Source organism: Xiphias gladius, chromosome 8, assembly GCF_016859285.1.
Source record: "Xiphias gladius isolate SHS-SW01 ecotype Sanya breed wild chromosome 8, ASM1685928v1, whole genome shotgun sequence".
Classification (NCBI taxonomy): domain Eukaryota; kingdom Metazoa; phylum Chordata; class Actinopteri; order Istiophoriformes; family Xiphiidae; genus Xiphias; species Xiphias gladius.
Window position 1 is genome coordinate 3,423,703 of NC_053407.1, and position 25,154 is coordinate 3,448,856.

The window sequence follows — 25,154 nt, forward strand, 5'->3', positions numbered from 1 at the left end:
AATAAATTAAGTGGATTGAATTTGGCGCTTCTTAGTCAAACAATCCTGTCAGACTCTTCACAATTAAAATAAAGTTTGGTGAGAAAATACACCACAGAAAAAGTCAAACCCATACATGTATTGTGCAACAGTAATCATAACAAATAAAAAAAAAATAAAAAAATGTAACTAAAGAGAGGTTGCCCACCTATCACTGCTACCCACCACCTGGGTTAAAGCTTTTAGTCAGACTGAAGGCTTTATTAAGATGCTGTTAGTCGGTCCAGTTTCTGTCTTAAGGAATTAGTGTATAGTAAATAATCAAATACAATACGCTTGATTTGTCTTAATTGATACTAATCTGTTTTCCTCTTTCAGCGAAATGGACTTCAGAGATCCTCTGTATAGGTAAGTGTTGACTAACTTAGGCAGCCTTAATAAAACTCTTCTACACCTCACTTAATTAGTTTTCTGTTACTTATCAGAACTGGAATCTTCACTATACCATAATGCAGACACAGCAGTTATAATACTTGGTTTCTGGAATTTGCCGTGCTGTAAAATGCTGTAAAATGAATGCTTTGACAAGCAGATGTGATATTGGATAGGTAACTTGTGTACCCAAATCTGAAAGTTGTTATATCATTATCAATTCTCATTCTGTAAAATGTCTAGTCTGTCAAGAGTTTTTAAAAACGCCATAGGATGAAAGTAGATTGACCAGCAAAAACAATTTATGTTGCTCTGTGAGTCATAAACATCTAAGTAACCTTTTATGAAGCATCATACAATCTCTCAAATGTGTTTCCCTCTGCAGTGACCCATATAACGATCCATACTATGACTATGAAATGGAGGCCCTTTGGCGAGGTGGCCAATATGAAAACTTCAGAGTGCAGTACACAGAAGCTCCTCTTCCTTACCACTACAGTGTGAGTATCTTCCATACTTTGCTCAAATTTTTCTCTGTAATGCTAAAGGTTTACAAAATGAGTCCTTCAACAACCCAAAATAGAACAAAAGCGTCTTCACATAAAGTCTAAGCACAGGGCACATACCTTTGGTAATATTCTCCATTTTTCTTTTTGTCAGCAACTGCATGAAAAGATCTGACCCAGCATTGATATCATCATACTAACAGTTATTGTGTGTGTATCCAAAGCCTGATATATCTTGTTCCTCTGTGCTATAGAACTCCATTGATGTCTGGGGACTATTAAAAACACATCGCTAGGCCAAGCTGTTACACTGGCTGATATATTCCCTGACACACACTGTAGTTAAATAAGAAATAATCACTGGACTGCTAAATGTGTATTAATCTGCAGCTAAAAATTGTCCCCAGTAAATTCACTATTTACTCTTATTGTAGTAACAATTGCTAAAACCTACAGTCACCAGGAGTCTTTTTCATAGAAATATTTGTGAATTGTAGGAGTTCAGCAGGAATTAATGGCCCTGGGGCTGGGTGCCACAGACAGGGTAGGAAAGGCAAAAAGTATTGTGAGACGGACTAACGCATTGTTGGTTTTGATCTTTTTTTATTTACAATAAGAAAAATGTAGAATAATGCCAGTAGGTTTTCTGTGTGAGTGCCATTGCAGATAATTTTTCATTAAATAGAATGTTTTTTGCTAGATAACTGTGCATAACCATCTCGACAGGAGCGTGAACGGGATCCTCAGGAGCGGCACCGGGACCGTGAGAGAGAGAGAGATCACCGTGAGAGGGAGCGCCGGCAGAGAGAGAGGGAGAGGGAAAGAGAGCGGGAACGCGAGAAGGAGAGAATGCGCCGAAAAGAAGAGTGGGAGAGGGACCGGATGAAGCGGGATGAGAAGGAGAGGCCAAGGGTGCGTCCTCCTCGAGATGCCAGGGAGAAGAAAGATGAGGACAAACTGAAACCACGCTCTCCCCTCAGCTTGCCACCAAAGTAAGTGAATTTTCAGCTTTAGGTTGATTGTTTAATTTTGGAGGAAATTTTGATGTTATGTCTTGTTACACCAGAAAGGAGCTAGGACAATAAAACCCAGTCTTTATGATTTGTGGCTGTATTTGACACAGTTATGTCTTTGTAATTACTGGGTGTGCTTGACAGGGACAGGCATACCATCACGGCCACTGTATAGTTCAACTGATTTTTGAGGCTGACACTGAGATAAATGAAAAAAAATCTGATAACGATATATCAGGTAATAGTAATTCTGATTCAGATCTCTTGGATTTGTTTTTTAAAGAATTGTCCAGTGAAGTAAAACTTTATCTATAATAGCCCAAAATCAAAAAAATTGCCTCAAGGGGCTTAACAATCCATACAGTACCCACTGTCCTTAGATTTTCTAATCGGATAATGAGAAACTCCTCAAAAAGTCCTTTAATGGTGGAAAACATAAAAGAAACTCCAGGAAAAGCGACTGAGGAGGGATCCCTCTTTTAGGACTGACAGACATGCAGCAGATGTTATGTGTACAGAACACAGCACATAGTAGATTTACATTATCAGCATGACAAAATATATGAAGACCATGATCCCGTAGCAAGTCGAGCAACTACCAGGTGTCACCAAACGGATAGGAACATGTGCCTACTCTTCATCATGAAGACCTGTAAAGAGGACAGAGTACACAAACAAAGAAGAAGCAAAACCATGCACACCATTTACATATTTAAGTAGGAAATAACACACAAAAGAAAGACAAGGCCATTTCTTGGCAATTAATAGCTGCAGCTATCTCTTCCTGACTGTCACTTGCTGCTTCAGTGCCACAGCAGCACTGGTTGAAGCCTGGAAATATTTGCAACAGATTAATTGGATCGCTAATCACACTGGTTGGACTGTTCAGCTTTCCCCACGTGTTTTCTAAAGTTTCTAGGTATTCCATTTTGCTAATACCTCTGGCCTAGATGCTCTTTGTGCCTCTTCAAGATGAGACCTTTCGAGTCTTTGAAAATATTTTTCAGTACTCATAAATATCCATAAAAAAATCAATGTATGGGAAACAGTGACTGCATTAAAGATCTTATTTTCAGTTCATTATGAAACTCTGGCTTAGACTGGTGGGCTGCCACAGTCTAGGGAGTTACTGTGAAACACTGCAGTGGTTTTCATAAAGTTTACAGTTATCTTGTCACCGGGACCGCAAAGACTATTCTCTGTGTGCTAGGTTTAACAGGTTTATTGGGACTGACAATGACCTACGGTGGGAGAATGGTAACAGGTACAAGTCCTGAAGTAATCAAAGAATAAGCCACTAACTGAAAGTTATAGCATAAAAACGAGTTTAAAGTTTGGATTTTAAGGCCTCAACGGAGTCAGTCTGATGTCAGGATGGATATTAGCCTAAGCTTTTGACTCCTCCAGCATCTCCTTGAATCCAACCCACCTGAATAGTTTTGAAGGAGTGAAGTTTCTACTCTCTCAGCAGCCGGTGATTTTCTCAGGATGTAGGCACTGACAATCGCAATGTCCAAGAAGTGATATATAAAAGGCTTATTTATACCATCTTAAGTGTAAGTGCAGTTTCAGTGGAGTGACAGGCCCTGAAAGCAGATTTAAAAGGTTCTAAAAAGAAGACTATTAGATAATGTGGGCTGAAAGCTGCTGAGACACAACTCTTTTTAGTACTTTTGAAAAGAATAGAAGGTTAGAAATTAGTCGATAATTATTAAGAGATAAAGGATCAAGTTGTGGTTTCTTAAGTAAAGGTTTAACCACACAAGTTTTAAAGCTAGTGGGGACAGTGCCAGTTGTAAGTGATAAATTAACAATAGTCAGCATTGTAAGTCCCAAAACTAGCAAGAGATCTTTGGAAAGTTTAGCTGTTAGAGGGTAGAGGAAGCAGGTGGTAGGGTTAGAAGCCAACACCAGCTTAGACAATGATTCAAGAGAGAAGTAGTCTCAAAATTTGTTAAAACAGAGACTAATTTGGATTTAGCATAATGCTCAATTAGCTCAGCAGAAGAAGCTGGAGATGAGGAACTCATTTTGAGCTGTAAAGGGCGAGCAACAAAGAGAAGGCTGCTTTTGGAAAAGTTTGGCTACTCGCAAAAAGAAATCTAGGATTGTGTTTGTTGTTAATGATTGAGCAAGAGAAATATGCTGCTCCAGTAGTGGACAAGGCATTCAGGTAATTCAGTACACACTTGTGCCATTGGAGGTAGAAGACTTCCAGTTTGGATTTTCACCATTTGTGCTCGAATCTTCTGCAGGCCTGTTTAAGATTATGTGATTCTTTAGTAACCTAGGCTGTAAACTTCTTTGATCGTCTAGTTTTGGTACTAAGAAGTGCAACTAGACAGAACTGTGTTTAAGGCACTGGTATTGTACCAGTGTCACTAGAGCCAGGACAACCAGTAACTGCTCACCAAGACTAGTTAAATTTGATGGATCAATATGTCAAGTGTGTGTGTCACTTACATTTGCACCGCCGTTAGGCTAGTATCGGTTCAAATTTGATAAGAATATGATCTGACATAACAGAGTGCTCTTGGGAACCTTCAATTCAGCAGAACTTTTTTTCTAGCCTTCCCGAGGTCTATGGCTTGACACAATCCTGTCTCTGCAGGCAGTTCCTTCAACCTCATGGCTTGTTTTTTTACTCGGTATGCATCATCAGCTTTGAGACCTTATATAGACAGTTGTGTGGCTTTCCAAATCATGTTCAATCAATTGACTACACCACAGATGGACTCCAGTTAAGGTGTAGAAACATCTCAAAGATGATTAAGAGAAATAGGAGGCACCTGAGGTAAATTTCAAGTGACATAGCAAAAGGTCTGAATCCTTATGTCAAGGTACTATTTCAGTTTTCTTTCAATAAATTTGCAAAAATTTCTAAAACTCTGTTTTCACTTTGTCATTATGCGGTATCGAGTGAATTGAGTACTGCACTCCAGCATTTTTTAAATTGCACTATATGACATTGATCAGCATCCTCAGCATGTTCGTGTTGTTTTTTAGTTTTTGAAGAATTTGTTTCATTGGCAGTAAAATTGGAAACATTTTTCTTGGCCAAAGCAGTGCCTCATGTGTGTTGTACATGAACAAACTGTTTTCATTGAACCAACTGAAAGCATAATTATTTTATTGCTGTTTTAATATTTCACAAACACAGATACGAATATGAGATTAATCTTGCGTTAAACACTTTTTATTACCTCCGAGAAGGAGGTTATTTTCACCTGTGTCTGATGGTTTGTTTGTTTGTCAGCAGGATTACGCAAACAATTACTGAACTATGTTGCACCAAACTTAGCTTACCATGTTTCTGTTGGCTGATGTTTGACTGCTTGTTGGTAAAATGTGTCTGGCACTAAATATGACAGAAATTATTTGAGGTCTCGTCTGTAGGTTAGTTCAATATTGTTGCATGAATTCTAGCAGCGATGCTTTTCTCCTCTTTTGTGGCGTGACACAGCATATAATAAAAAAACACCCAGCTCATGAAATGTTTCTTGCCTGTAATGGTTACCAGATGGTATCTTCTCCTGCTAACCAGCATTTCATCGTCAGATATAATTTTTATTTTTGATATGTTTGACTTTGGGGTATTAGCTGTTTAAAGTTTCAAAAGTGTCAATATAATTATTCCCGCTAGTCCTGCATAATCCAATTCTTGTACAGCAAATGGATTGCCATGTGATTTCAAAAGTCCAATATTAACTGTAGGTCAGTCAGACATATACCGTTACTTTTATGGGGGAAATAAGCCAGCTAATATAAAACAAGTCTGCATTAATAAGGAAGGGATAGGAAGGGGACAGTAATGGAGGAGGAACTCTGATTCGTTACTTAAAATGAGCAGTACTACAAAGTCAAAATACTCAACTGAAAGTAAGAGTCCTGCATGCCGAAGTACTATCAAAATGCACTAAAAGTATCAAAAGTAAAACGTTGTGTGTGTGTGTGTGTGTGTGTGTGTGTGTGTGTGTGTGTGTGTGTGTGTGTGTGTGTGTGTGTGTGTGTGTGTGTGTGTGTGTGTGTGTGTGTGTGTACGTGTATGTGTATGTGTATGTGTACGTGTATGTGTATGTGTGTGTGTACGTGTGGATATGGAAAAGCAATAACCCGTATTAGGAAATCTTCCCACATTGTGATTCAGAATTGACAAATCCGATCATAGTCCATTATTTTATGACTGGACCATTGGTGTTACATATTTCCAATGCTTTGCCTGCATTTGTGTTCTCTGTTTTCGAAATTGTGGAACTGAAATATGTTTTTCTCTTCAGCCTTGGAGGCAACAACTGTGATGATGACGTTCTTGTAACCTTTACTGTAAACAAATAGAGCCAACACCCTTATTTTGCTATTGTGTTAAGTGAAGAGTGACGTAAAGCACTTAGGCAATATTACTAGCTAGAGGCAATGTGGAAATCATTCCCATTTGAACAACTCCTTTCTAGGGAAAAGAGTCACTTACCTTTGATCTACACTTAATCGTAGTTGAAAAAGAACTGGTTGAACGTTGCTGCACATACTACTTGGAAAATGTAAAAATACATCCTGGGTCAAAATTTCCAGTTGAAGATTTTGAGATCCAATTGGTCCCCAGTGTAAAAAATTAAAATTTAAAGTTAAAGATTTTACTTGTTGAACTTTGGGGATCCAGAATACTGAATTCACCAAAAACTGTCCTTGTTCATTTAAGGTGACGATATCCCCCCACCTGTCTTTAAGGGAACCATAAAATTTTACCTTATCTAAACCACAGAGAGAACCAGGCATTTATTTGGAACAGACTTATATAGACACAAACCTTTCACTAATTTCCCATTGTCCCCAGTTAATGTAAACTCAATCATCCACACCATCAGTATGGTCAAGTCATGTTTCTCTTCTGTAACAGAAATACTGTTTTAATGTAAAAGAATTTCCACCCGCTTCAGTTTTTTTTTGTTTTTTTTGGATCTTCGTTAATCTACTATCAGTTAATCAGAATTAGTTAGTTTAGTAAAAAACTTGGTCTTTACCAAGTCCTATTATGTAATTAAATTAAACGGTTGTGAATATGGTCAAATTTTGTGTTTTCCATTTAAGTACAAGTTATTGCAAGACAGTTGCTTCGACTGGTTTTAAATTTCATGTCTTTAAGTCTGAACTTGCTCAAGCCTGTACTCTCCACGTCGCTTTTTTAGCTGGACAGGCCACAGTCCAGCACAACATCCTCAAATGTCTGTGACCAAGTGAGCGATAGAGTTGAGTGTGTGATGACGTTACACCATTGGTTGGCCAGCCGCGTGTTGGCGTTTCCGAACTGGCTGTTGCTCTTTCAAAATGAATTGATGCAAACAGTCTCTAATATGTCATCAGGGGGCGCGTTTACTGGCAGTGTTACCAAATTACCGTCTTGTCACTAGATTTATAGACTGTTCAATGCCTTTAGCAACTGTTTTTCAAAAAAGCACTTAATGAAAAATCTAGCAAACTTTTGGACAAACCTCAGCTATTTTCCATCCATGAGTCATCAGTATTGCCCTGCGAGCGCAATGTCGGGCTTTCCCTCCACAGGCACACCTCTCTGTGCCTCTCATTACGTTGGCCGCATGGCAGCTGATACAGTTGTAAATGAGCTTCTAACTCTCTCTCTGAGTGATCATTTTACAAGTAAATATAGGCGAAATCCATTGCTCATTGTCTGTAATTTATGTATATAGTTTTTTTCTCAGATGGAGTTGCGGTTATAAAATCAGGATTATAGCAGTGCAGAGCAGCAGTTTGGGAATAGCTTGGAAGTGAGTGCTGCTTAACATGTAGTCCCATGTGAGCTGCGTTTCAGTCACTATTTCATACTTGTTCCGTTGTCTCGCAACAAAAACAGAAAAACTTGTAAATAAGAACAACATTATTGGGAATTTGACTGTATCAAATTACGTTATATCTGAGCACAGAATAGGAGAGAAGCAAACAGATAAAGGGCTAACATGGCTGACACTATGCAGAATGCGAATATAACACAATAATATCATGAATATGCTAATTAACATATTACGTCATTGAGCAACATTTAACAACATTTTGAACAGGCTTTAGCTAATATCCATTGAAAGTAGTTGTTTACAACGGTTCCACATGAGTTTTCAACTATGTCCTCAATTTCGCACATTGACCATACACAGTCCAGCCATATACTAGGTTTTGACCTAGTTTTATTTTTAAATACCTGTTTTATATTAAATAATAAACAGTGATGTTAGGTTAGGTCTGCAAACATCCTATTACCTTCTATTGTAATCTGTTGGCTTTACTGTTCATTTGCCCAACGTCCTTTTTTTCATTCCTTCCTCAAAGGAAACATTGTGTTGCTAAAAATAAATATTTAAGAGTAAAAAATAGCTCCTATGTTTTGATTCTATTTTTAGCTCAATGAGTAGTTCTCTGACAATGTCACTTGTTTGCTCTTACATCATAGCTGCGGAATTTCTCATACACTGGAGGATATGTACCTTTTATGCACTAGCATGATGTATGTACACATTAATGAATGCCCATTGATTCATTTTGGTTGAGCAAGTGGTCATATAATTCCGAGTATGGGTCCCTGTTACGGATTTATATATATCTTAACCCTTCCTTGTTACAAGTGATACTAGCTTCAGACAGTTCATGCAGCACATTGTTCAGAAGCATGTTCTATTGTAATATTAAACCAAAACACAGTCCTCATACCAGTTAAAATGCCTAGCCTATGCCTTCACCAGGCAGTAACTGATACAGAGATAGGACTCCTTTAAGCATTTTAAGCAGTCAGTATCTTTAACACAGGACAGTTTCATTCACAGTGGGAATATCCACTAATCTCACTCATTTCCTCTGACAGATATTTACACACACACTTAAAGAGATAAACAATTTAATCTTACTGTCTTTTTTCACAAAAATAAACATCTTGTTACTGGGGAAAATCCCATGCACATTGATGGCAAATATCGTAGCTGTGAATTATCCAATCTTTCATCTCAAATTAGTTCCCATATTTGTCTTTGATGTATCATGTAAGAAGGTTATTACTAGTGATATGATGATACATAATGTAGGATAATTAGAGCTGAAAAGGTTCCTCTGTAAATTAGTTGACAGAAAATGTATGAATTTTGATCATTAATAAATATAATTTTTTTAAGGCAAAAATGCCAAAAATTAAATAGTTCCAAGCAATTTCTAAGACATCACCTAGGGCTCTGGGGAAGGGGCATTTTTCAGTTTTTTCCTGCCTTTCTATAAACCAAACAATTCAAATTAATCTAAAAAAATAATTGGCTGATTAAGTGATAATAAAAGATAATTTAAATTCATTAATTTCATTAATTCGTTTAGCAGACAATTTTGTCCAAAGCAGCATACAAATAAGGTACCAAAAGCAATCTTGTGAAAGCAGGAATTTGTGTCCCATCAGTCAACTTCAATTATTAGAACAGTGTTATCAGGAGCATATGTGTAGACTGCTACCCAGAGCTGGGATCGAACCCAAATCCTCTGAGTTATGAGACAGCAGTGCTAAACATTGAGTGGTTATCCGCGTAAACCTAGCCTTTCTGTCAGCTTGAACCAGTCTTGCCATTCTCCTCTAGCCTCTCTCATCCACAGAACTGATGCTCACTTGATGTTTTTTTTTTTTTTTTTTTTTAACCATTCAGAGTTAAGTCTATACACTGCTGTGCTTGGAAATCCCAAGAGATCAGCAGTTTCAGAAATCATCAAACCAACCCATCTGGCAACAACAATCATGCCACGGTCAAAGTCACTGATAACACATTTTTCTCATATTGATGATTGATGTGAACATTAACTGAAGACCTCAACCTGTATCTGCATGATTTTATACATTGCACTGCTGCAACATGATGATCGGATAATTGTATGAATAAGCAGGTGTGAAGGCATTCCTGATAAATTGCTCGGTCAGTGTTGATCCGAGTTTGCAGTAAGTCAGCCAGTCACATCTCTGTCTCATTGTTCTGAACCAGTCACAGTGACGGTTGACGACAAGAGCTCAAATCTCTAGCCAGAGATAGGTGGTGAGGGTTACAATAATTACCACAATGATTATCAATCCAGCTGTCTACACAGGCTGTGTAATGGCTCACGTCTTACTCACGCTATGTGCACATAAACGCAGCCTGAAGTGATTTCTTTTTTTTTTTTTTTTTTTTTTTTTTAAGCTTTGAGTCTATTTTCTTGCATTTTATGCATGTAACTACAGTGACTGTGTATTGGGCTCTGAGTGCTTCCAAAAGGCAGGTGACCTGAAAATTAATAAATGCCATGAGGCATCCTGTGTAACACACACAGGGCAACAGAGCTGCTCTGCTACGGTGTTGGTCATGAAACTCCTTCTGTGTATACATAGTGTTACAAGCTCATGTGAGATAACCAACTCAATAGGTTATTGACAACCATGCGACCATAACAGTAGTTATGACTTGATGATTTTACAGAAGATTACAATTTCAAGAGATACTGTATATCACTATTGGGAAATTACATATATGTGAAATTACATATACTGCAATAGGGCTTTTTATCCCCAATACCCATTCCTGCTTTGCAGTTGTGATGTTGGAAAAACACCTTAGATGCATTGATCTCTCCAGATTTTCAACATCATAGCACAAAACTTTGTGATTGGAATTCAGAAGATACCCCAAGCATCTGGTGGCTTGATAGCTGACTTGATTTGAACATTGACACAATTTTCAGAATTTTGCCTCTGTATACCACCACAATGGAATTGAAAAGAACGAATCAAGATGTGATTAAAGTGTAGACTTTCAGCTTTATTTTAATGGGTTACACAAAAATATTGCATTAACCATTTTGTTATTATGGCCATTTTTATACATAATACCTCATTTTCAGAGGCTCAAAAGTAATTGGATAATTGACTGACAATCAGTTTCATGGCCAGGTGTGGTCTGTTCCCTCGTTATTCCATGACAAATTAAGCTGATAAAAGGTGTGGAGTTAATGCCAAGTGTTGAAATTTACATTTGGTAGCTTTTCATGGGAACGCTTAATACGCGGTCCGAAGAGGTGATGATGCATTTGAAGGAGGCCATCATTAGGCTGAACAAACAAACAAACCTATTAGAAAGATGGAAGAAACTTTAGGGGTGGCCAAATCAACAATTTGGTACATTCTTAAAAAGAAGGAATCCACTGGCGAGCTCAGGAACACCAAAAGGCCTGGAAGACAACAGAAGAGAACTAAAGTGGATGATCGCAGAATTCTTTCCCTGGTGAAGCAAACCCTTCACAACACTTAGCCAGGTCAAGAAAACTCTTGAGGAGGTAGGCATATCATTGTCAGAGTCTACAATCAAGAGATGCCTTGATGAACGTAAGTTTAGAGTTTACCACAAGGTGCAAACCACTGGTAACACTCAATGGATGGATGATGACCCAAAACATAATATGGAAGCAACCCAAGAGCTTCTCAGGGCAAAGAAATTGAATATTCTTCAATAGCCAATTCAGACACCTGACCTCAACCCATCTGAGCATGCGTTTCATCAATTGAGGACAAAACTTATGGCAGAAAGACCCATAAACAAGCAGCAACTGATGGCGGCTGCAGTAAAGGCCTGGCAAAGCATCTCAAGTGAGTAAACTCAGCATTTGGGTTCCGGACTTCAGGCAGTAATTAACTACCAAGGATTTTTATCCAAGTATTAAAAATAATCCTGATATGTATAATTCGTTTGATTTGCCCATTACTTTTGAGCCTCCAAAAACGAGGTACTATGCATAAAAATGGCTGTAATTCCTAAACAGTTAATGTGATATTTTTGTTTAACCCCGTGAATTAAAGTTGAAAGACTACACTTCAATCACATCTTGATGGCTCAGTTTCAAATCAAACGTGGTAGTGTACAGAGGCAAAATTACAAAAATTGTGTCACTTTCCAAGTACTTATATACTGAGCTGTAAGTGTAGTCAAACAATGGCTGTCTGTGAAGATAGTCTGTCTCCCCAGGCAGGATGGGAATATACATCTGGGTGTCATCTGCAAAAAATGGAAATTTACATTCAGTTAATGAAGGAAGTTATTAACTGGGAGTATATGAAGTGAGATTGCTAGTGAAAATCAGGACAAGGTCAATCAAAAAACAGTATGTTTTGTGAACAGCAAATATGAATGAAACCACTGAAGCCCATTGCTAGTGATGACAATGCTGTACTCAAGATGAAGCAACAGAATTTTGTGGTCAGTGGTTTCAAATGTGGTGCTCAGATCAAGCAGAACTAGAACTGAGGAGAGGTCAAGGTCTGAGGTGAGTAGAGTGTTTTACTTGTCACCTCAGCATACCAGCTGGTGTACTTCTGTCATGTTAAGAAGTGATCATGAAATTAAATGCATAAGACTTGAATGTTATGGATTATGTTTTGTGATTGTGGTCATAGTAAGAAAATGTGACAAGTAGAAAATGAAGCTGCGTCAAGATTGCAGAAAGCTGTGAAAAGATCAAGATCTGTTAGATAATAAGCTAGATGGGATGTCAGTGATGGGGGAAATTAGGTAATTGCAGCAGAATGTCTATATATGTTCATCAAGAGCCAGTTTCAGTGTTGCCAGAGTCAAACAGTACTCTGTCACTCGTTCACTCTGGCACAGCCTGCTCTATAACTCCAGTGGTCAAAGTGTCTGCATCTACCAAACTGTCCAGCTGCTGTGTGAAAATACTTATATGACAGGGGTGAAGCTATAGCAGCAATATAACTGTGGGAAAAAAAAATAAGGCTACCAGGCTTCAGTCCCACAGTTTAGTCAAGAAGGAAAAGTCTGATTTTTTTTTTTTTTTTTTTTTTGAAGCCTATATTCAGAATTCATAGTTTGAGATTTTAATCAGAAATGATTCATTCTCACATCGAGTTTTTCAAAAATTCCATGTTTAATTGCTCCACTGTCATGAAAACTCCTCCCACGGATTGGTAGGTTTTAAGTTTACACATTTTTGTCAGAGAAGAAATATTTAAAGAAAGACTAAATAAAAACAATAGATAATTTATCAAGAAATCTCTTACAAGTAATAGTTAAAAAAAAATTTTTTTTATCTTTTCAGCAGGCTGATGGAACCTCCCTCAAAGAAGGAGGTTGTTCCATTAATTAGGCGACCAGATGAGTGGAAGGACCCGTGGCGTCGGTCCAAATCCCCCAGGAGACGCCCCGGATTGGGCTCTCCACCACGAGGTCGCCGGCGCCATCGGCCCTCAGGCTCTTCCATCTCTCTGTCCAACTCCTCCAGGTAGGAACTTCTCTTTCAAGTCGTGATGTCATGTGTCATGATGATGGGGAAATATTTTTCTCCAAAAACAAGCAGTATTCATATTATCCTGCTGTGGACAAGTATCTTGACTGATTACCTTCTTCCTGATAAAGGTGAATTTAACATAAAATGACGTGTTGGTTATCTACACGGAGCAGAACCTCTTTGTTGAGTGTTAGAGTAGATACATGTCTTTCATAAGATAACCTGATTATTACATTTTTAAATATGTTCCACGCTTTGATATAATTGTCAGACTAGTTTCCCCATAACCATCATGATTTATCCTGTAAAATAAGACCAAACATTACCTGTATACACCAGTCTTAATCAGAGTTACACTAAGTGACAACGGTTGGAATCTCCATTTAAACTCAAACCCGTAGCAATATGAATATGCAGAAAAGATTTCAACGTCCAGAACTCGTATTACAAGTAGGTTTTTCTGAGTCTTTGTAAAGAAGTATTAAGAAGTCAATTTTCACGTGGCTTTTATTACCTACCCTTCTTCCAAGAACACCTAGCAGGGTCCATTGTGGTGTGTCTTTGAAGACCAATTTGGCCAGGTACACATGAACACCCCAAATCCAGAGTGGTCCTCTAAATGCATCTATCAGTCATGTATCAGTGTTTTTAACTTTATTACTCAAGTTGCTCTCACTCTATCTCAGTTTGTCTAGTCCTAGTTGCTCTCCGTGGCTTGGAAGTGAGGGTGAGAGAGGGGGAGGGGTGAGAGGTCATTTGGCTGGATGCAGGAGAGGGGTGACTTGAGAAAGCTCCTCCAGACCCACAGAAAACATTTAAAACTGTTTCCATAGGCTGAGTAGTGCCCCTTATGACAAGTAAACTGATTTGTACCCCCTTTTATATATTCATCTACATTATATATAGAGGAACTTCAAACGCATAAATGATCTGGAAATGGAACCGCTGTTGCAAGGTTACATAATTGAAGAAAAATGGTTACGTCTTTGGTTGGTCTTCATTTGTGCGTTGAGGGTAGGGACAGACAAAAATGCAGTGTTTGATTATTCTTTGTGTGTGTGTGTGTGTGTGTTTTTTTTTTTTTTTTTGCAGGTCTTCGTCTCACTCTTCATCATACACAGGCTCTGGGTCCTCTCGTTCCCACAGCCACTCCTCCTCGTTCAGCTCCTACTCCAGCCACTCCTCCCAGCGCAGCTCCTTCAGTGGCAGCCGCTCCAGGTACACAAAACTGTTTGTGTCTGTGTGTATCTCAAAACTCCTTTGCATCAACGCAAATAAACAAAGTTATACAGTCTTTGGTTTACTTCCCTTTAACCTAAAGACATTTTTATATAGTTTTTTTAAGTACTTCCAGAAAGCCCACTTTTGTGGGACTTAACAGAAAATAAAATGTGTTAAAATGTGTTTTTAGCCTCTACATGGCTGTTTTCCATATCTTGTGGGATACATACATATACTGTGAAAAGGAGAACAGTTTATAGTATAACTTTCATGAAAAATGTGTTAACCTCTTCAATGACATTGGAACAGTGACATGGATATGTTGTCGTTCTTACAGTTTTTGTAAATTATTGCATTTTATGTTTAATGGCCTTAGGTGAGTAATCACGTAGAGGAAAAGTTTGACAGTTTGGAATATTTGCTTCTCTTCTTTCTCACCAAGAGTTTGATGAGAAGATTGAAATGACTCTCATATTTGTCCATTAAGTATGAACTAGCGCCAGGAGATGCTATATCTTGTCTGTTTAATGCATACAGTTTCTCAGGGGTCTAAATGCTGTAACTAACTTGGCATTAAGACTGCAAGAAACCATACTGTAAATTCTCAACTTGTGGTTAGGCCCTTTATCTACCTCAACTGCAGAGAGCACCATCCCTTTTTTTTAAAACAGGCTCATATGAGAGAGAGGCCTTAGCAAAAGTATATTTTAGTACTATTCTACTCCTTTTAATAAAGGTAATTCCTTGTCTAATTATTGGTATGAAAGCAAATAAGAGTATTTCCAAAAATGTCAAACTTTTTCATAAAGTTACTCAATAAAACTCAACACTTCCTGCATATATATTTCACATTAAAAGCTTTCCAGTGGCTCAAAGGGCACAATCCCTCCTCTTCTTGTAGGCTTTTAATTTTGTACACTTGCAGGAAGTGGTGAGTTTCATTGACAGTAACTTAATAGCACATGAAAAACTACTAACTAGTTGAAACGATTGAAACAATTAGTGAATGTAAGCAGTATTTCTGTGAAAAATAGAAACACAGATTAGTCACCAAATGATGCTCATCACCAAATGGCAGACAGACAGTTAACAACTAAGTGGTGAACATAATGGGGATTAGTGGCTAAAGAGCCAGATATTTCCCTCATTTCCCAAGATGGGCTGGAACACCCCACCAAATGAATACTAATGTTGCTCTGTAACTGCTGGATATGTAAATGCGCAGTGCTGTGCCAAGAAATTTGCCGAATCAAGGCCAAAAAAAATTAGTTATTTACTTATTTAAGATTAAACATTATCCTCTGTTTTCCTAGAGTCTTTGAAATACAAGTTGTATATAACAAAATCACACCACAAAAACATAAAACTGGACAGTTTTCTTCAGTCATCATTTTTGTTGACTACAAACATGAGCTGTATTTTCACGATTGCTCAGTTGCTCATTCTTGGAACACATAAAAGCACAACTCTTGAGTTGTGTTTTTTTCTGAATGTTATAAAAAAGCATTATAAAACCATTGTATACTTGTGTAATGTTATTTAATTTATTATTACTACTTTATGGTTCATTTATAGGTCTCGATCATTTTCCACATCTCCCTCTCCGAGTCCAACAGCACTGAGGAATGCCAAGAACAAACCAGAACTTTCTCCTATGTTAACTAAAGGGTAAATCGTATGCACTTACATCAGTTTACATTACCAATCAATATATCAATCAATTCTCCACTATCATATTGCATCATGTCTGTTTACTGATTATTATTTATAAATCATTAGCTGTAACATTACATGTGCTGGAATGCTGGTTGGTAGCACATTGTTTCTGTCACTGTCGGAAAGAATGTGCTAGAGATGCTTGAAAAAACAAGAAGTGTCTTTTTCCTCCCTAAGCATGCCGCTGAAGCCAGGTGCAATGCCCCCCCCTCGCAGGGAAAAGCCACCCATGAAAAAAGCTCCCAGTCCTCCTCCACCTGGTGGACTGCATGGCAGGCCTTCCAAACCCATGCTAGAGGGAGGCAAGACTCCCACCCATCCCCGGGAAGGTGGAGGCGCAGTTGGTGGGGCTAGCAGCAGTGGAGCTGGAAGACCCCTGCCACCACGGGAACCTGGAAAACCCCCCAACCCAAGGGAAGGAAGGCGGAAAGAACGGCAGCAGCATCCTCCCCGGAGGTAGGTGTCTCACTTTCAAGCCCTTGGTTCATTTTGAGCCAACAGTTGCTTTTAAAAAAAGATAATACATTGATTCATTGCATTTCATATCATCTTCTAGACCTTTTTTCAGACTTTGCTGAAAATATGTTGGATTAAATTATATTTCAAAGGAATTTTATATATGGTAGAAATAAGGAAAACAAAAAAGTTTGTTCCTCTTAGTCTGTTCAAATCCAGTGTGACCTGTTAAACATATGGCTCCGTTCCAGTGTCCCAGTAAGGCACCCAGAAGCCTTCCCTCCATGTGGAAACATCCAGCAGTATCACAGGCTCCATTTTTACTTTTCATTTCCATTTTTCTCATTCCAGAATAAAATCATGTTGTGATATGAGACTTTTGTTTACACTGTCACTTATGTGTTTTTGAGCTCAAAAATTACAATACAGATTTAGGGGGAGTAGGAATCAGATGAGCATTAAATGAGCATGCTATGTCATCTGAATAAACACATGGTTGAAATTGCTCAATTGCCTTCTTCATTGTAATGTTGGAATATCTCCACATTACCCTGCTAAGTTTAAAATGCATCTTTCTCTCTATGCTTCGGCCCACCGAACTCACAATCACTATCATAAAATAGTGATTTGATCAGCATTGCAGCACAGCAGTCTGTGAATGACTCCCTGTAGTATTTTTTAACCAATACCAAATCATCACTGACAACAGAAACAGAACAATATGTAAACATGAACGATTGAGATTTTTGCTATGTCAAAACAAAGTATGGCGATCACAGATAGCACAAAGGCTTTGTCTGTCTGACTCTTCACCAGATGTTGGCTGTGAATTGTAGTGGTTTTCTGGCTGAAAACAATAGGGGGAGGACGTTTTTTTGTTGTTCAGGTATTTTAATGTGGATTAGGTGTTAAAGGAAACCATCTGCAAAAGCTGATGTGGATGCATGTTGTTTGCATGTTTTCAAATGCAAACAACATTTTAAGAGTTGAACAGCATAGTGTGGATAGAGTCTTTGTCACTTCAGTTGCCATTCATACAGGGTGAAGATGCTGTAAGAGGCTACTTAAATAGATCAACTGCTGATGTAGTTACACTTGAAAGGGGTAAAGATGACGTATGTGACTTAATTTACACTGCGTCTTGGTTGCATTTGCACTTGGCTTTTTTATTATCTGATGTGCCCAAGAAGCATGAAGTGGCCAAGTGTAAAAATTACCAGCCTGGAGAACAGAGTGGAACTAGCAGGATCAATGTTGGACCGTTCATGAATTAGTCTTTGAATTTTACATTTAACAGAAATATTGACATACTTGGATACAAGCTATATAACCAGTAGATCCATTGTTTTGTTTCTATGAGCATATTTTGCATTGTTTTGTTTTTTTGTAGAACCATGTGTACTGTATAGATGTATACACTGCCACAAAACATGGTTTGTGTTTCTATCTAGATTATCCATGAATTTTTTGTATCTGCACAAAATAAGATTAGGCTTGGGTTTTAAAATCTGAAATTGTAGTCTGAAAGCAGACAGTCAATTACTAGAAATGGATTGTCCATATCATTGTCTCAAATCTTTTTGAACTCCTACAGTTTAGTGGTGTAGATGATCGCTTTCAGAGAATGCAATCAATCCCTAGACCCTGTCACAGATGTTATCATATCTAGAGTTTTCATTATGTCTTATCACACTGAATTGAAAACGTGGTTATGATTCCTTTCAATGTCATGTGAGTGCAGTGTAGGCATACAAGAAAACTGTCTGGGTGCTGTGGTATTAGTTTCAGGTGTTTGGATGTGGATGAGAGGATGTTGGCCTGCCTACCTCCGGTTTGTTTACCGGGCTTGTCTTTGCAAGAAATATGTCAAGAGTAGATGAACAGATAAAATTGCATTAAGCAGAACTGTGTTTCCTAACACATTTAAATTTGCATATTTGTGTCTGAGTTGTGTGTGGCACAGTTAATGCTACAGGTGTATCCCACAGCTGTGCATTTTGGGGGAAGACCATAGATATTGTCTGGGGGTGGATGGCTTAGGGAAAAACTGCACTTCCGTGAGTTTTGTACTTGTGTGTGTGTGTGTGTGTGTGTGTGTGAGAGTTAGTGTGTGTGTGTGTGTGTGTGTGTATTTGTGTGAGAGTGTGAGAGAGACAGAGCAACATCAGCCAGAGAGGAAGAGCAGTTAAAGGGCAGGGAGTTTTCTTACCCACCTATCATCTGAAACACTACTGATGTCTGGAGATACACAAAACACACAGTGTTGCAAGGACGCACATGACAGGTCCTTCTTTGGAGTTCGATAAAGACAGGAAATGACCGTGACCCTGCACACCCATACTTGTGTTTTTAGTTGGCTTGTCAGTAGGCTGGTTAGACCTCTCAGTTTGAAGTCGGGCAGAGCTTTGCCAACAAGTCAGTTTATACTTTGAGGAATCATAAAGATGTAAGCACACCTGTTCTGAGAGTTGTAATAAAACTAAAATGCCAATCAAGCACAGCTTGTACATTTACCACAGTCCTGAGAGTAAATCAATCTGATGAGTGTCAGACTTTGAGTGTTAGGCATTTGAGTTAGGAGAAAATTGGCCTTGTAAAAGTCTTTTAACCTCATAATTCAATATCTCATTTAGATTTATTATCATTTACTCATTTACAACCTCATTTTTGTTTTTGTTTTGTGGGTTGTTTTTTTTTTATTGTGCTGATGTGTGTGTGTAATTGCTGAACAAGTTGCTGGGTAGTACACTCACTTTTGATAGCATGAAAAGTCACCTGCAGTGTTCTCAGTTTTGTCTCTATCTCTCATCCAGGCGGACTGTGAGCGGCAGTGTTAGTGGAAGTGGTAGCAGTTATACTGGTTCTAGCTCCAGATCTAGATCCTCATCCAACTCCCTCTCACGCTCCAGATCCAGATCCAGAAAATCCAGGTAATTGCCCATGCGAACACCCTTATTGTCATCAGAACTGCCGTTTGCCAAAAATGTATTTTTAAAGAGATGTTGGTCACCACATATTACATTTATTTATGCAAAGGACCTGATTTATTAATAAGCAAAATGATGCAGAAGAAGTGGGATTTATAAATGTTTATTACATAAAGTTGTGCACATGCATGTTAAATTAAATCAGATTTCTGCATGCAGGTAGCTCTTTTACACAAATTTGTTCTACTTATGCCTTGATAAATGCAGCACAGCTTTTTTGATTGACATTACTATTGCACTTTAAAGAAGACTGAACATGAAGCTTGTTGGCACATAATGTAACTTTAATCAAGTCAAGACAGACATACAGATTGATAATCTCAAGAGTTGTGCCCATTTTCACTTTTTTAAACAGCAAAATTGGACTCATGTCATACCATATGGCATCAGAAAGGTCTTTTTTTTTTTTAGTTTAATGAATCTTGCAGAGACCCTACCTCTGATGTCACAGGATCATTGTAAGGGTATTTTGACCTTCACAGTGCTGGCAAGTACAATGCAATTGCTTTTAGGTTTTGGTACCATCAGAATAGTAGTTTATTGATCTGTTCAATTCGTCTTTAGTCACTGTAGTTCTGTAAGCTAAATAATCCAAAATTAAAGGTATTTTAAATGTGTGTGTATATATAGTAGGTAATTCTGGGTGGGTGTGTGTGCCTGTGCGTGTGTGCGCGCGCGAATACACATGCATGCAGTGGTGTGTGTGAGCATGTTGTGTATACACAACTGGGATGACAGAACTCAGTCAGGAGTGCCCATGTTATCTTCCCTGTGTGACTGTGAGAATCTGCACCTCATGGTTAAGCTGTTCTCTTGCTGCAGATCGCTGAGTGTGAGCAGCGTGTCATCGGTGTCGTCAGCATCGTCCAGCAGCAGCTCTGTGCGTAGTGCAGACTCAGATGACATGTATGCTGACCTAGCCAGCCCAGTGTCCTCTGCCAGCTCCAGCTCGCCCACACAAAATCACCCCCGCAAGGAGCGAGGAGCTGCAAGGGACCGGCCTCCACATGGAAAAGACAAGAACAGGGGTTAGTGTCGGCAACAAAGTCCCCATTAAGCAGGCAAACAGGACACATAGGGCAGACTGATATAAAACAGCATAACATACAAATCATAAATTCTCATATATACGCCAGTATTCAAATAACGGTCAAACGATAGCCGCCACAAACAAATACCCAGCTTCGCTTGATAAATAAAGTAAAAGTTAAAGAGATTAAACATTACTAGACAGTAAAGAAATACAAATAAATAGATACAATAAAATAAAATAAAATATAATCTCTGGTCCACTTTTTACTGTATATGTGAATTTAGGATAACCAGTCATCAAATAGCCACTTGCCAATCGTCTTTGATATCTTCACTAATCAAGTATCTCACCCATTTACAAGTCAGTACAGAGTTATTTCATAATCACCTTCTACTCTTAGTTTCTCTTTTTAACACAAGTAGTAGTTTCATTAACCAATTAATTAGTCTTTTCCTTGTAGTGTTTTTAATGATTGCTTTTAACCTTTTGTCAGTTAAACTCAACACTTCCTGTAAATGTTTCAAAGTAGAAGCCTACCAGAAAAGGTAGGTATTATACCCATTGTGCTGCTAGAGAGCTTTTAAGATAAAACATCTGTGCAGGAAGATTGAGTTTCATTGATTGTAGCTTAACAGCAATCAAAAGACAGAACAGCCACTTGAAACAATTAGTGAATGAAAATTATATTTCCATTAGAGAAGAGAAACTCAAAGCAAGGTGAAATTAAATAACTCCATTGCAGAGGCGATAAAAGAGATTTTATGCTTAATCTGCAAAATTAAAGATTTGTTTTTCATTAAGTACCACGGTTGTGTGTTTAAGACAGATATTTCCCAAGTTCTTCTTCTACATATTTATTAATTTATGTATTTATTGCAAACAAAAGAGAATATAGAGCACTGAACAAAAGTTTTAAATGGCTTGACTTTCTATTGTTATAAATTAATACCTTTTTTAGAATATTATATTGATTTTTCAATAAATTAAAAATATGGAACTGATGATTAGCATTATTTGGTTCATCGGTTTCAGTGTTTTCCTATCTTTATCACAGAGAGACCATCAAAGAAAGATGAACCCTTCAGGGAGGATCGCAGGAAGATCGACCCATCTGGTGCCCCACCTAGAGGAGGTAACGCCATGCCCAGATCAGGGCCTGGTAGCAGGGGTGGCCACCCTATACATCCCCCAACTGGCACCATGGGCCCTCCTGGAAGCTATGGAGGTTCAGGTTCCCACAAAGACATCAAACTCACCCTCCTCAACAAGGTAGCTGTGTCTCCTCCTTCCATTTTTAAAGGGTTCGTTCACCCAAATCACAAAAAACATATTTTCTCATTTACCAGTATTAGCATCAAGACTTGCAGATAGCTTTTTATGTGCCATGGACTTGAAATATTCTAGATAAGCTTGTAAAAGACATGAACTGACACTTTAACACTCAACAGATGTACGTGAGGAACCAAGTTTTTATTGTAAGCTGGTGGATATTTGATGCTCGCCACTGTGTGTCAGTCAGGACACAAGACTGGGGACTCTGATAATTGTTCTGTCCCCTTTCTTGATGCTTGGTTGGTGAAGAGGATAGATAGCTCTGTGTGTGTGTGTGTGTGTGTGTGTGTGTGTGTGTGTGTGTGTGTGTGTGTGCGTGCGTGCGTGCGTGCGTGCGTGCGTGCGTGTGCGTGAGGTTCTACAGAAACAAGGGAAAGCAATATGAAAGCGCTGACTGAAATGACTCATTCTGAATTTAATGAGGTTAACAAATACTTATGCTATGGTAAAGGAGATTAACATCTGGTGGCTTTTGCCGGAGTAATTGGAGACTTAAGCCATCCTAAAACAGGAATGTACTTTGAGTGTCTACAATGTTAAGTAAATATCAGTGTACAACAAAAAATACAAGAAAGAGGAAAACTAACGTGGCATGATAGTTACCATATATACATAGGGCCATATCTAATCCTGGTAAAATGGATAATATTTTATGTACATGACAAATAAATGAACTCTCCAAAGAACGACAAACAGGAAACTACTTACAGTAGGTCTGAAACACACAACACCAAATTAATTTATCTCTTAAAACAGCCACATTCCAAATGATGAGCCTGATTCCTCTCTGTTGCCCATGAGGTGTATTAAATTAGCCTGCCATTAGGTTGTGCTTTTGTGACACTTAATATTCATATAGAGGTATCAGGAATCAGATAACACTACAGTACAACTAAAGTAAGAACTCCTATAAAACTACTATTTAAAACAATTACAGAATGACTAAAGATAAATAACTCCTGAACTATTCATTCCCATAGTCCCATTAATTCTGAAGCCTTTCTAACAGCCGCCCCCAAAAGAAATTGCTTCATAGAAACACTTTTAGGTTGGCATGTCTGGGGTTGATTTACTGTCTCCTGTTCCTTCAGGAAAGGAAGGAAGAACTACCATCCTTGCCAGCCTTGGTCTGGTGTAGACCTTGCCATTGATCTGCACATTGGCAGATCTGACTATCTGAACTCTGGTGTACTTTGGTGAAATGTGCCTTTGGCCAAAGTGCTCTTGGAAATTTTGGATTCATCAGTCTGTGCAACATTCCACTTCTGTTTAAGATACTCTCTGATGAATCTTGACCAGAAATGTTCTGCTAGGACTTGGAAGTGGTGCCAGCACCGTCTGTTCAGAAGGTCAGTGATCCGTCTTGCCGCCCTATCAGCAAAAGGCTGACTGTCAAAGGGTCAGGTTCAGCGACATCAGATACCCCCCACTTCAATAAGGACAGTCCCGAGAACTTCCTCAGGTAAGGACTTGGTACTGATGGTGGTATCAAAAGCTGTCTTGAAAGACAGATTTCTCTTCCCCACATGCCACTAAAGTGTGGGGCAACAGGAGGATTAAACTTGAATCCAGTCTTCTACTTGGCAAGGATCTGTTGCAAGTTTGGGGACAATTCAGTGGTAGCCTTCTGTAGGTCCTTTCTTACCACATGGAAATTAGTGCCCATCTCAGAAGATGCACCCTGGTGGGCAATGAATCTCCTTATGGCCATGAGAAGAGTTGACATCAATGTGAGTCAGGATGTCAAAATGTACAGCCCTAGTTCACATTGAAAATTTTGCCCCACCTCTTTTCAGTGTGCAGTGTGCTGTCCTATTTTAACAATTTAACAATTGTCCAAAACAGTCTGTTCCACTTGAATAGAAAGTCGACTTGAAAAGACAAAGATCTGCTTCCGGCAGATCAGCCATCGTGGGGGCGGCAGGCTTTGCTTTCCCTCGTCCACAGTCAAGGCAATTGTACTGATAATGATGAATGACTTCCCTTCAGCATAGTATCTATAATACCCGGAACATATCTGCGAATAGTCTCTCCAGCCCAGGATGACATAACTGCCTGTTATACTCCTGTATCAGCAACTTGGCAAATGTGTGGTTTGGATCCAAGACAACAGGGTGCACTGCATTTGGTTCTAAATCCATGGAATGTCTCAGTCTCCAACCAACTCTGATGAGTTTTCCTGATTTTTCCAGCTCTAGAGACAGGGCACACAGTCTACTGTTAGTGGGGATAGGCTTTCCTATCTTAAGGAGCTGCAGCTCATCAGGAAAAAAACACTCACTCTATCCTGTTAATAACGTGGCTCTCAGCTTTGCGATAGTCTTTAGCAGTTAGGTTGCTGCCATTTCCTGCCACCCCATGGCGATTCTCTGCAGTAGTCTCAAGCTGTCCCTTCCAGCTGTTGTAGGGCTGATCTTCTGAGGTGAGACTTCCAGCCATTGCTGAAGCTGTGCCACAGAAAGTTTATCCCAGAAATAGTAAAGTAACCCACTGGCATGGGTGGTGTATAGTAAGATGTATCCAAGAGGATCATATTGCTATTCTAGTCCCTTGCAGATGTTCTGCATGGTTAACAAACCATACCCCATACTCTAAAGGCAAGTGTTTCCAGCCCAGGGTGTCATTGCAGATGTGCAAGTGGAGTGTGCTTTCTGGAGTGTCAGATTTATCCTTACCTAGCCAGAGCCCACTGCTGTTGGATCACGCCTTCTTTGGTAGATGACTTATGGCACTTCACTCATTACTTGCCCAATGACGAAGATCAAATCCTCCTGAAATGGAAGTACCTTTAATTTATCGACCAGGATTTTGGCTTGGCACTGGAGTGCATATGTAGCACAGCACGGCTAAAGGTGGTACCAAATGGAAGCACCTGCCACTCATAGACATCTGAAGGCTGATCTCAAATCAGGTCACGTCACACAAACCTCAACAGGGATCTGTCCTCTGGTAGTAGGCGTACTTAATGAAACATGCCTTTCATGTCTCTAACAACGTTTCTGTTTTTCCGCTAATTACCAGATTTTGACCTGGAAAATCTGTCGAAGTCCGACAAATTTGAATCTCTCCAGTCATAATGTCTGGTGAAAATAATTCCCTCTAATCACAATTTGAATTGTATTAAAATAGGTTAAAAGTAAATTTCCACATATCCTTAGATTTAAAATAATGAATCTTAATT

At 38.8% G+C, this 25,154-nt stretch overlaps 1 protein-coding gene across 3 annotated transcripts in view; it reads left to right on the top strand.

Moving 5' to 3' along the window:
- The window catches only part of zc3h18 (zinc finger CCCH-type containing 18), a 56,644-nt gene that overhangs the window by 14,372 nt on the left and 17,118 nt on the right, over positions 1–25,154 (top strand). For 2 of the 3 annotated variants that reach the window (XM_040133014.1, XM_040133015.1), the window contains exons 6-15: positions 358–387; positions 797–911; positions 1,644–1,909; positions 13,040–13,222; positions 14,321–14,446; positions 16,025–16,117; positions 16,343–16,621; positions 19,435–19,551; positions 20,431–20,636; positions 21,696–21,910. In XM_040133014.1, coding sequence (XP_039988948.1) covers positions 358–387; positions 797–911; positions 1,644–1,909; positions 13,040–13,222; positions 14,321–14,446; positions 16,025–16,117; positions 16,343–16,621; positions 19,435–19,551; positions 20,431–20,636; positions 21,696–21,910 — 1,630 coding nt within the window. The remainder of the gene's footprint in view (positions 1–357; positions 388–796; positions 912–1,643; positions 1,910–13,039; positions 13,223–14,320; positions 14,447–16,024; positions 16,118–16,342; positions 16,622–19,434; positions 19,552–20,430; positions 20,637–21,695; positions 21,911–25,154) is intronic. The other variant, XM_040133016.1, reaches the window with a different exon arrangement.